At 44.2% G+C, this 12,335-nt stretch overlaps 1 protein-coding gene across 12 annotated transcripts in view; it reads left to right on the forward strand.

Moving 5' to 3' along the window:
* The window catches only part of CADM1 (cell adhesion molecule 1), a 411,245-nt gene that overhangs the window by 363,135 nt on the left and 35,775 nt on the right, over positions 1-12,335 (forward strand). For 6 of the 12 annotated variants that reach the window (XM_060180017.1, XM_060180018.1, XM_060180019.1 and 3 more), the window contains exon 8: positions 2,629-2,721. The exons of the other annotated variants lie outside the window; for them this stretch is intronic. In XM_060180017.1, the coding sequence (XP_060036000.1) occupies positions 2,629-2,721 (93 nt within the window). The remainder of the gene's footprint in view (positions 1-2,628; positions 2,722-12,335) is intronic. 12 annotated transcript variants of the gene reach the window in all.

Here is a 12,335-nt window from a genome sequence, read left to right on the forward strand (position 1 = left end):
TAAGTTGACAGACTAGAATACTAACCTGATGCATTCCTTGTCTGTTAATAAAACAGTCTCTGCATTTGAGAAGATAGGGGTAGAATGTCTTTGCAAAGGGGATTTATTATAGTGCTATAGTAACTTTGAAAGTATTTTATGAACTAAGAGTTAGCATGCCTTTAAAGTTAGTAACTCCCCTACTTGGAGAATCTAGCTGGCTAGTTTCACTACAGTGAAAGTATTTGGTTTTATTCTTTTACCTTCTCTATGTCAAATGCAGCTCACTAACTCTAAGGCTATATTTGCTTAAGTAGTGGCTGCCAGTTGCTCTCAGCTAGAAATACTGTAAGCACTGAGGTTATACTTGTTCACAGAACCTGATTCACTCAGGTCACTTGAGCTAGATGTGAAGAACAATAGTTACCACAGTACTGCTGAAAATGACTGGAAATGTGTAGTTTCCATAAAATTAAAGAGAACCAATGACATTCTTCTAAAGTCTGTGCCCTTGTCAGTCTGGCCCTTGGCTCATGATCATATTTTCAAACCACACGCAAGTCCTGTTTGATTGCATTCCGGGCGTCCCACACTGGGTGCTCATACTCTTCGAAATGGGGCTCGCCATAACCTTACGGTGGTTTCAGGAGACATTTCTCAGGTGTGTGCGCGCCTTTTAAGGGATGCACACAAGAATGGTGCCACAACTGAAAAGCCAACCTAGCTGTCACATGGTGGGCAGCGGCACCCGGTGGATTGCAGTGAGTCCAGGGAGAGGATTTTTCTAGCACTCAGATCAGGGGTCGGGGCACCGCCTCCTCTCTCTCTCTGCACCTGCACCTGCTGCAGGGCCAGCTGGACCTGAGTCTTCTATCAGGTCACAAGCTGCTTCTCCATACGATGGTGCTCGAGGAGCAAGACTGAACTTACTGCTTGAATCATTTGTTTTTCTAGTCTGATTCTTCTAGAAAAGTAGCTTGAAATCACTACTTTCATCACTTTTACTTCTTGGAGGAGATTAAGAGTTTTTTTTTTCTTTTTTCTTTCTGATCTTACCCAGGAGTCTGCTTTTCACAGGATGTTGACAACCCTGGTGGACTGGTGGAATAATAGCTTACATGGAGAGTGCACTGCTTTGCCATGTGCTCAGCCCAGGTTCCAGCCCAGCCCTTAACACATTAAAGGAAGCTTCAGTGCTGTGGTCTCTCTCACCCCGTTTCTTCTCCTCCCACTCATTCTGCCTGTCTTGTAGCTTAAATATTTTTAAATAATAATATTGCTTGCATCCCTAACTTGCATGAGCCAAGTCTCCTGCTATAAAAAAGAACACTTGTCTGTCAGTTCCTCCTTACCATACCCACATGTTTGTGATTGAGAATCAGTTTGGAGGACTATTGATAAGTAGTAGTCACCATGCTAGCAGCCCTTACAAGCAAACACTGAGATAGTATTTGCACAAACTTTGAGGAAGTTGCACCAAGTCCGTTAGAGGTGCAGTACATAATTAAAGTTTTGATGTCTTAATTAGACAATCCAAGAGCTCACTTGGAGATAAAAGGACACCAGATGTGTCAGGGAGAAAAAAATTGATGTGCTTTAGATAAAATTTAAAATCAAAAGCCTTCAAATCACCTTATGCTCTGTTATAGCAGAATGATTGCTTAGTTCAAAGTCTTGCTGACAATTTAAGACATTCAGTTTGATCATTTGGGCCGAGAATTTTTTTCCCCCTCTTTTATATTTGCCCTTCCCTTCTCCCGACCCCCTCCTTCCTACCCAAATAATGTTTGACATGGCAGAAGAATATACAGTATATCAAACATCTGAGAGAATTCCCTCCCCAATTTCTGCCTCTGGGGGTCAAGGCCCAAATATACTTGATTCTCTTGTTTACAAAATGGGAAACCTCAGTGTGATCGTTGTCATCCGCTCAGGGTCACGCATTCTCACACCAGCAAAGGCAACTAGCTTGTTAATATTTATCAGCTGTAAAATTTATTGACTTCTAAAAAATAAAATCTTGGCCAAATCTCCTATGCTTGGAACGTGATATTTAGTGGTGACATTCTCTCTTCTTTGTGTTTATTACAGGGGTAGAAATAGTTTTACTTCCTGCTGGGGTGTATTGATGGAGAATAATGAAGTTAGCAGTGGTAGAGAGCAAGGGAGCAGGCACATACTCATCCTTGGCTGAGAGGAGCCCTTTAAATAGAGCAGCTCCATCTCCTCTGCCTTCTCCCGTCCACAGAAGCACAAAGTAGAATGTCAGCCATTGTACCCTCAAGGGCACTGAGCTGGCTTAACCTCACCTTTGAGATCAGACTAGGTGGGGATGTCATATGTTATGATTTTGTTTCTCCCCCTACATCGCCTCATCCTTAACTCACTTCATTAACATAACCCTCTTTTCTTCTTTTCTTAGCTCTTCCACCCAAGACTTGGGGGTTAGAATTACAAGACACACACCTTTGGAGGAAAACAAACAGACACCCACCCACCCCCCAAACAAACAAACAAACACCTTTTGTTTTCAAAGGGGGAAAGTCATCAGACAAACATCTCAATGTCCTCATGCCTTTGTTTTGTCACTACTGGTCGTTGTTGTGTTCAGCATTGTGGGTTTGATTTTCCTTTTTGTTTTTTATCCAGATCCCCCCACAACTATCCCTCCTCCCACAACCACCACCACCACCACCACCACCACCACCACCACCACCACCACCACCACCACCATCATCACAGGTATGGTACCTTCATTACCATTGAAAATGTCCTGAATGTATATTGTCTTTCTTGTCTATAGTGAAAGTAGCCCGACAGTTTCCTTTAGAGATCCTTGCATTTATTGTTCCTTTATCCTGGAACTCCTACTAAACAGTAGCTACTGTGTTCTTAAGTTGAATCTTAGAAGATCTTTGACATCCTAGCACTTAAACAGACATTAGCTATTTTTGCAGATTGTACCTATGAGAATTCTTTTTTTTTTTTTTTTTTTTTTTTTGAGCATCGCTGTTCAAAGTGGATGCTCTGATAAATGACAGCCTGGCTGGTAGCTTATACTTGGCCTTGCGTGGCAAAATGGTAAGTATCGTGGCTTTTTGTCTTCTCCTTGTCTTAATTCCATCAGCATTCATGTGAAGGATGATACATACCCTTTTCCTTGCCCATGTGTGTGAGCCCCAAAGCATCGAGTCCTTGTTGCCTCAGAGAGTCCCTGCCGACAGTGTCACCTACTGTGTGTGTTGCCTGGGCAGTCACAGTGACCAGAAGGTGTCACTGTCTTTTCCATGCCAGGCACACACATGCCTCTCATTTCGGGGTGGAAGAGGCAGGCAGCCACGTCAACTGTGCCCCGGAGCCTTGCCTCTTCGGATGATCTCATACTTTTTCAACTAAGTCGCCTCATCTCTCACTTCTGACATCACTGAGGGAGAGGAGGCATGTCATCTATCCCCTTCCTGGTACCCAGGACCTCTCATATCACTGAATCATGCTTGCTTGGGAGCCCTGGAGTGTCCTATGCCTCCCATGGTAGGACAGAGCGCTAAGGCCTTCCCACCCTTTCCCATAGGGAACATCTCCACTTCATTCTGTCATCAGTGAGACAACCAGGCCTCTCTGAGCTGGGTCCCTGGGTCGACCATTCCACCCCTGGATTTCTTTCAAAACACAGAGATTCTACTCACAGTTCTTCCCGTATTTTTCTCTTCAGCACCCTGGATGCAGCTACCATCCTTCACACTGACTTTTAGGGACATTTTTAGGTTTCCCTGGAGTCGGTTCCAACACAGATTCAGACTGCTTCGTTAGAACCAGGAGACCTCATTCCTTTCTGAAATGACACAATGCCATGTGGCATCTTTTGTGTTCATCCCTTTTCTAGCCATGGGCATTTTTAAGTACGCTAATAGTTAGGGATTGTTTGTTTTTTCTGAATGTTATGCTCATAAAAAAAAATTTTTTTTTAAATCCATGCCGACCCTTAATGGAACATTTTGTGAAAAATCCTATTGGTTTTGTGTCTTGCATTCTTTCCTGGCTGCTTCCTAAATTCTTATCTGTATATATTCCTTTTTCAAGTTCCTTCTGCTTCTGATGTCAACTTGGCTTACTGTGGGGAATCTATTCCCCCCGCTTATTGTGTCATTCCTAAACTCGCAGAAGAGCAGCCAGGCTACCCAGCGGCCAACTAGGCGTTTACCTTCCCTGAGCTCCTCCCTCTTATCCAGCTTGTGAACCGAATCAGCTTGAGCTCTTGTTACCAGGCTTTCGTAAAGTTCCCTGGGAAAGCTTCCTCGGGCGACAGAGTATGTTACATCCTTCTCCACCGCGCTGCCTGCATGAACCCTGCCTGGCAGGAAACCCCTTCAGAAGCCTGTTGTTTTGTCTTTGCACAACTGGTCACCACTCACTGTGCAAGTTTCCATCTAGGTAGCCAGGCGGGGACCTTACACACTTGTGCTGAAGCACCCTCTTTCTCTCGGACATGGACACACGTTTCATCTGTGACTGGCCGCTCGCTGGCTTTTCTTTTCTTTTTACTTTTTCTCTTTTTTTTTTTTTTTTCTTAAGACCTGTCTGAATACTCCCTGAACTGTTCCCCACTCACATTCAATCCGGGGGACTCAGCAGAGGCACTCCAGTTCACAGTTCTTCATCCTTCACTCCCAAGCTAATCTCACATCCTCAGAACAGCTCCAACTCCAGCTCACGGTTCCCACTGCAGTGCCTTCGTTTTAGAACAGATGTTCAAAACAAACAGTGCTTCATGTCTGTCCACCTCTGAGGGGACTTTCTAGGGACCTGGCTCTGCTTCTGTCTCACTCTGCTGCCAGCCTTGTTGCTCAAGAGAACGTAGGATGACCTCACAGACACTCACTTCGCCTCCTGTGCTGGCAGCTGAACCCTCTACCTAGCACTCATTTGTGGCCATGAAAGCCCAGATTCTTGCTAGTGTGCTCAGGAGTCTAAATTGAGACTATTACTAGAGCAACACTGCCCTTTGTTTCCTTAATGGGTGTAATCTTGCAGGCTAACTGTGTCTTAACCAGCACCCATATATGTATGTATGTGTCTTGCCCAGGAAGTCAGTCCCCTTGTAGACTTGAACTTTGGATTCCTTTCTTCAAACAGATGGACTGCTGTGGAGCTGGATGTGTCCATGTCCTACTTCATAGATCCAGGCTCACCCCCCCCAACTCAGTTTGGTACATCCCAGCTACCATTAGCCTTAAAAGCTTCTACAGCTAAATCTAGTGACAGTGATCTCAAGCCCAAGCTTAAACAAAAAGGAACAGAAGCCCACTGTCACCTGTTTCTTTTCTTCTAGTCAAATGCAGTAACTAACTGAAATCCATTATCCAAGTCAGGATCATATTGCAAGAAAAGTGTCCAAGAGCAATAGGAAAAAAAAAATGTTTTTGTTTTATTGCCCAACCAGTATTATCCTTGGGCCTTAGTGCCTGCACAAGGAATCCACTGCTCCCAGCAGCCATTCCCACCCCCCACTTTTCTTTTCTTTTTGTTTTGATGGTACAGAGAGAAATTAAGAGGAGTCGGGAAATAGACAAGGAGAGAGAAAGCAAAAAACACCTGCAGCAGTTCTCCACCACCTGTGAAGCGTCCCTCCTGCAGGTGGGAACTGGGGAGGTTGAACTCAAATCCTTGTGGTCCTTAGTGATGTGCGCACTCAACCGAATCCACCAGCACATGGCCCCAGAATAGTCCTGGGATTCCCAGAAGAGTCTTTTTAAACCCCAAAGGTGATAGTTGATTTTAGAATTCTCTGTAGGGAAGTGTTCCCTTTTGTCTTCCATAACCAGGATGGGGACATTGTTCAGCATGTTATAGATGTCCACTGATTCCTTAACTCCTATAGCTTCACCTTGGATATTCTTGGAAGATAAGATATGTGGGCCCTGCTGGGGTCAGTAGTTCCCACCCAGATACACAGAGCTGGTGGGAAGGAGACTCTGATGTTGAAGACCCTGTCTCCTGACTTCCCTCCAAAGGCACACAGGAGCAATTAGATTCACATATGGAAGAATGGCTTCCCTGCCTCTCTCCTCCTCTCTCTTAACCTGTGGAAGAAGTTTTGCTGGCATAGGAGCTATAAAAGAAAGATTTGCAGCCACTTTGCCATACAGTAGAGTTGTCCCTTTGCCATTCCAAGGATATAGGTGCCATTAGGATCACTTCTCATTATGACATCCACTGGAGGGGTAGCATTGGGAAGGGAGCCATTTACCCTCATGATCTTAGGAATCTCTGTTCTGTTTCCCACTCGCTGATGTTATGACCCTGTATTGCTGTCTCACCTGCCGCCATCACGAGTCCCCTCTGCTGTTAGTCCCTCTCTCTGGCTGAACCACATCAAGTTATCCCTGTTGTTTCTTTCATGAAGGTAGAGGCTGCAGTCCAGAAGGGCAGGTTGCATAATCTGACTCCCTGGAGTTTTCTGTTAAGAATGGAGAGACGGCCATTTCAGTCCTCCAAGAAGATGCCTCTCAGGGACTCAAAGCAAAGAGAACCCTGCTGGTGTGGTGGTTTGTTTGTTTGGAACTTGGTTTGATGTTAGTTGACTCGGTGCATTAACCATACTTAAAATCACCCATTTCTGTTTCTATGTTTGGCAACACCTTCCATCCCTGTCCGACAGCTGGATCGAGCATTTTCCTATAATTGTCTTACGAAAAATGTGGCCCCTCTCTCTCTCTCTCTCGTTCATGTGGTAGTTATACCATTTCTTCCTGTTTGCATCCTGAGTTAGATGCTTGATGATGAATGTCAGCACATAAAACACTTGACTTTTTTTTTTCCCCTCTAGGGCGATTACTGGGGCTCAGAGCCTACAGTATGAATCCACTGCTCCTGGAGGCCATTTTATGGGATAAGACAGAGAGAAATGGAGAGAGGAGGGGAAGACAGAGAGGGGGAGAGAAAGACAGACACCTGCAGACCTGCTTCACCGCCTGTGAAGCGATCCCCCTGCAGGTGGGGAGCTGGGGGCTCGAACCAGGATCCTTGAACAGATGCTTGCAGCTTTTCACTGTGTGCGCTTAACCCGGTGAGCCACTGCCCGGCCCCCTCTCCAGACTTTTTTTGTGTGGTGCCAGAAAATGAACCCAAGACCTCAGCATGCTTGATACAGCTGAGCTTTCTCCTTGGCCCAGCTTTTACTCTTTGCATTCTTTTTTTTTTTTGTGAGAAGGAGATGGAATGGGGTAGTGAAACAGAAAAGGTGACTAGGGAGACACCAAATCACTACTCCACCACCCATGGAGTCCCCTCAGTACTTTCCATGGTGCTCCCATACTGTGCTGGGAACCAGAGCTGGAGCTTGAAGCAGGGAAGGCAGGTCCTCTACCCACTGAGCCACCTCCCAAGCTTCAGTACTCAGACTGAAAAGCCCTTAGCAGCTGAAACAGAACATGCAGACCAGTAGGAGTCTAACCTGTAGGTCACACCATCCATGAGACTTTTAATTAAATAAATAAATAAATAAATAAATAAATAAATAAATAAAAGCACCAATAGAATAAGAATTGAATAGCTATTGGGCCAAGTTCTGAAACATGTCTCAGACTTCCTTCATCAGAATGAAGTAGGCCAGTTTCTAAATGAGTGTTTCTCTTTTTCAAAAGTATGTGTCCAATTACATTTGTGTGTGTGTGTGTGTTCCTTGATAAGAGAATTGCAAGGTTTTTGTTTGTGTTTTGTTTGTTTTCATAGTTTGAACATTGTGAATTCTTTTGTATATGTAGTGTAGACTAGACCATATAAAGTCCAGCCGTTGCCCTGTCAAGTGAAAAAGATTCAGTGCCATGACACGTTTTCAGTTTCAGAAATACAAAGATTATAACTGGCCTGTGCTTAGGTCTGAACTTGTGTCACGACCTTCTAAATCACAGCAGAGCTGTGCTCACATCTAGACAACTACCCCGGGGTCCTGCCTGAATGATGCCCACTCCTCTACTACTGATACCAGCATGGCACAAGGAGCAGATGTTCATGTGCTAGCGGGCAGGCTCTCAGCAAACAGTTGAATAGAGGCAGATGACAGGAGAAACAGAATCCGGTCTGTGCCATCAGAAAAGTAGATAGCATGCAGGCAAGAAAGAGTAGCACTCTGGAAATTATTCCAAGCATCCATCTTCAGTGTATGTGTGTGTGTGTGTGTGCGCGTGTGCGTGTGTATGTGTCTACACATGTGCTGTTTGTATGTATGTCCCAGGCACATATGAAACTGTTGTTGCTAGGAATACACATCTTTCATCCTCAAATGTTTATTAAACTGCCTTCTTTTCTTGAGTTGGCATCTATTTCATTAATACTGGTTTTCATTCATGCATTTATTGAGTAGTTACCAAACGTTCCCTGAGAGGTGGTATGTCAAGACAACAAGAGTATTCATTTGTTCGGACACCAGAAAATACCCACGAGCCACCTTTTAAGTAGTGGCTACCTTTGAGTTTTTGTCCCCAGAGGACATAGCCATTTTCTGTTTGTTTGTTTTCTTATTGTCTTAACTTCTCACAGTTCTATTGTCTTGGTGATTAAAAACCTGTTATAACACCACCAGGGCCAACCATTTCCTGACCTATTATTGATCTAAGAAAGAATAGAAGAAATTAACAAAGAGTGATCACTTGACAGATCACCTGACTTTTTCTTTCTTTTTTTTTTTTTTTTTTTGACTCCAGGGTTATTACTGGGGCTCAGTGCCTGCACTACAAATCCACTGCTCCTGGTGGCCATTCCTCTCTCTCTCTCTCTCTCTTTATTGGATGGAACAAAGAGAGATGGAGAGAGGAAGGAAGGGAAGACAGAGGAGGAGAGAAAGACACCTGCAGACCTTCACTGCTTGTGAAGAACCCCCCCCCCCTCCCGCAGGTGGGGAGCCAGGGACTCAAACTGGGATCCTTGCACTCTCCTTGAGCTTCGTACTATGTGTGCTTAACCTAGTGCGCCACTTCCCGACCCCCCTGTTTTTTTTTCTTCAAAAAAGAAGTTAGAGAAGGGCAGTGAGCTCCCCCCCCCCATGGCACTATCATACATTCCCTGTTTTAAAAGAATCCAAGAGTTAAAGACATGACATATTTTTACACTACCCATTCATTTATCAACAGTGCAAAAAAAATGCTAATCCCACAAAACCAGGTTTCTCAGGGTTTAGAAAGCTTTCTTGGTGGCTAACTCCAGAGGAGTCTGTCCTTCTCCAGACCTCCTTCCTCCTTCCACCTGTGCCTTCCCTAGGTCTGTCCCCTTGTCCCACCCAGCATTCACAAGACATGATGGAGGAATTGTCTTCCTTGTTAAACACAACCACTGCACAGATTCCTATTATTTTCAGAACATCTGGTTTGCAAATGAAAAGATCTCAGGGGCACGGCAGCACAAGTGAACAATTCAGAGCAGCTTTTAACAAAACTTGAAATTGCCTCACAAAGGGGAAAAAAAAATCCACTCCCCTTCCTGCTGTTCCAAGGCACACAGTCCCTTCACTCAGGGGAGAGATGACATTAAAAAGTAAGAGTGTTGTTTTTTATTTATTTATTTTTCTCCAGTTCTGTCCCTGTCTCCTCCCACCCCTGAGCAATGTGAGTTTGACTAAAGCAGAGCACAGGTGGAAGTCAAATGAATGGGGGAAACTGTTAGAAAATAAATTCCAGAGTTTAATTTTCCAGCATGTATTTTTGCTTTCAATAGACTTTAGATCAGTCAGAAATAAATAAAAAGAGGAGGGCGGGTGGGAGAGGAAGCAGCCACTATACATAACAGATATTGGCCAGCACAGCACAACTATGAAAATAAAATTGTCAAGGGAATTCCTTGCCTGCCCTAGTGTCTAGATTTAAAGCAGCCCCATAACACAAACTGGAGGGAAATTCAATTAAGAAAACCCATTGGTTCCTTATTGACTTTAGTTAAGAAAATCAACTGGCAGTTGGGGGGGGTGTATTAAAATATGTCTGGACTGCTTAGTATGCTTCCGTTGAGGCTTGTGACAATCAAAATGAGGGAATTTAGAGCCTTTATAATGAAGCTCTGCTTTGAGCAGATTGGCTTCTCTGGGTTATTACACTGCTTTTTTTTTTTTTTTATGTACACCCTGTTCACATACACTGCCCCCCTCCCCAAGTCAGCCTTGCAGTCATATGCATTAGAAAGTGGGAGCTCCACAGAGCATTGGGGAAGCAAAAAGGATTTAAGGTTGTGAATTTAATTCTGTTCTAGGGTTTTCATTTTCATTTATGGTACCCGTTGTGTTTGAGACCACGGACTAATTTATGGATTAGTTTTTAAACCCCCAGTCTGTCACACTCAATGAACAATTCTGAGTTGGAGAGAATCCATATGAAAGGATTAGAATGTGCCACAGTGGAGCTTCCACATGACTGTTTCAACTAAATATTGCCCAGCTGCCTCTCTCATGCAAGTTTTTTTTTTTTTTTTTTGGTAGTTGGCTAAACAGCTAGTGTCTCTAATCCCACACCTTGATAAGACCTTTTGGTTTTTGTAACTATCTTCTACTGCAAGGAGAAATATGCATGGTGATAGTGACTGATTTCTAAAGGTAGGCTCCAATAAATTGTTTGCATGAGGAGACTAAGGAAAGAAGTCAACGTTTAGTGAAACAGGTACCTTTCAGTTCACAACGCAGGCCCACCCTTGGATTCCTTGTTTGATTGTGTGTTTGATTGTGTAAAAAAGCTAGTGAGGTGGTGGTGAACCCAGTTAATTGCACACATCACAGCACGCAAGGACCCGGGTTCAAGCTCCTGGTCCCCCACCTACAGGGGAAAAGCAAGCTGCAGGTCTCTCTCCCCCCACCCCATCTCCCCCTTCTCTCTCGATTTCTGCCTATCTCTGTCCAATAAATAAAGAGAATTTAAAAATTAAAAAAAAAAAAAAAAAAAAAGCTAGTGAGCAAGTGGTTAAGACCACAAGCACTTACTGGGCTGGCAAGAATGTAGAACTATTTTTCTGTTGACAGGATTAAAAAAAAAAAGGCCCAGTAAATTTCTCCCTCCTTGTAATTAAAATAAAACAGAGACAATGGCTCAGCAAGGCCTTTTTAATTTTAGCATTCAACATTGTAAGACCAGTGTGACCTATTTTTCTCATAGGCCTAGCTCAAAAGAATGTACTTTTAAGAACAGCAGCAGAAATAAAGGGTTTCTTTGTTTGTTTAAAAGGAAAAAAAAAAAAGCTTTTCTTTGGGCAAATAAGCACTCATTTTTTTCAAGCTAGTTGTACAGCATTTGAGACTGACCCTTTACAAGTGGCCTGTGCACTTAGAATGCATCAAACAACATGGCGGCCTCACATGCTGGCGCTGGGGTGTAGGCTCCACCTCTCTGCCATCATCTGAGGAGGACACCCTAATAAATCCTGCTTCCCAGAGCAGCCCTCACCGCAGAGCCAGCGTGTCTGGTCTCTGCATGAAGTCATAAGGCAATTATGAAAGAGAGTTAGGTCCTGTCGCAGTGCTCTCCTGCGGGGGGAGCACAAAGTCCCTACTAAAGAATATATACAGGATTCTTTACTTGCAAATAGCTTCTGTTTAGATAGCACTCCAGATGCTTCTAGAGAAATGGAATCAGCAGCTCCTGCAACACCCCCTCAGTCTCCCTGTGAACCCTGCGGCCCACCTGTGCTCTGCGGCAAGCCCCTCCCACCTCCCTTGCTGAGCCTGGCGTTCCCATTTGCAGCTGCACTGACTGTGGCGTTTGACTTGAAAAAGTGTGTTTGCTCTTAACTGTGCTTCAACATGTTTGTTTTGTTTTCTTCTCCTCCCATCCTCGGTGGGTGCAATTATTGGATTCCCCCACCCACAGAATGGGGGAGCAAACTCCACTGTGAGCTGTTCTTCCTCCACGTGCTGGTCCCCACCAGCAAACTGACACCTAGCTTCACCTGGTCGAATGTCTCATAAGGCTGGTGCAATGTTGGGATGTGGGAAGACAGTAAACTGAGGTCACTTGTTAAATGTTAAGGTGTTATTTTTGCAGACCCTAACCCTGAGATTTTACTGTTGCCTCTCTCTTGTCCATTGTACACTTAATGATGTGCCTGGTGAAAAATAACGCCTAGTGGAAATGCAGCTACAGAAATAAGAAGCCAATATACCCTTTGCAATTTTCCCTTAATTGGGGGGAAGGAGCCAGTGCCTAGCCATAAACTGTGTTCGCATGCCTCTATAAATGTGTCTGTGCAAACATGCCTTTGATTTTTTTTTTTTTTTTGGCCCCTCAAGTTGAACACACCTCCAGCAAACCCTTGACTGGGTTGTTGTAAGTGAGGAGATGTTGCCAGCTGTGTCATGAGACCTGGTGTAGTGATACCCCAACTGT

The sequence above is a fragment of the Erinaceus europaeus genome, chromosome 20 (genome assembly GCF_950295315.1).
Source record: "Erinaceus europaeus chromosome 20, mEriEur2.1, whole genome shotgun sequence".
Lineage (NCBI taxonomy): Eukaryota > Metazoa > Chordata > Mammalia > Eulipotyphla > Erinaceidae > Erinaceus > Erinaceus europaeus.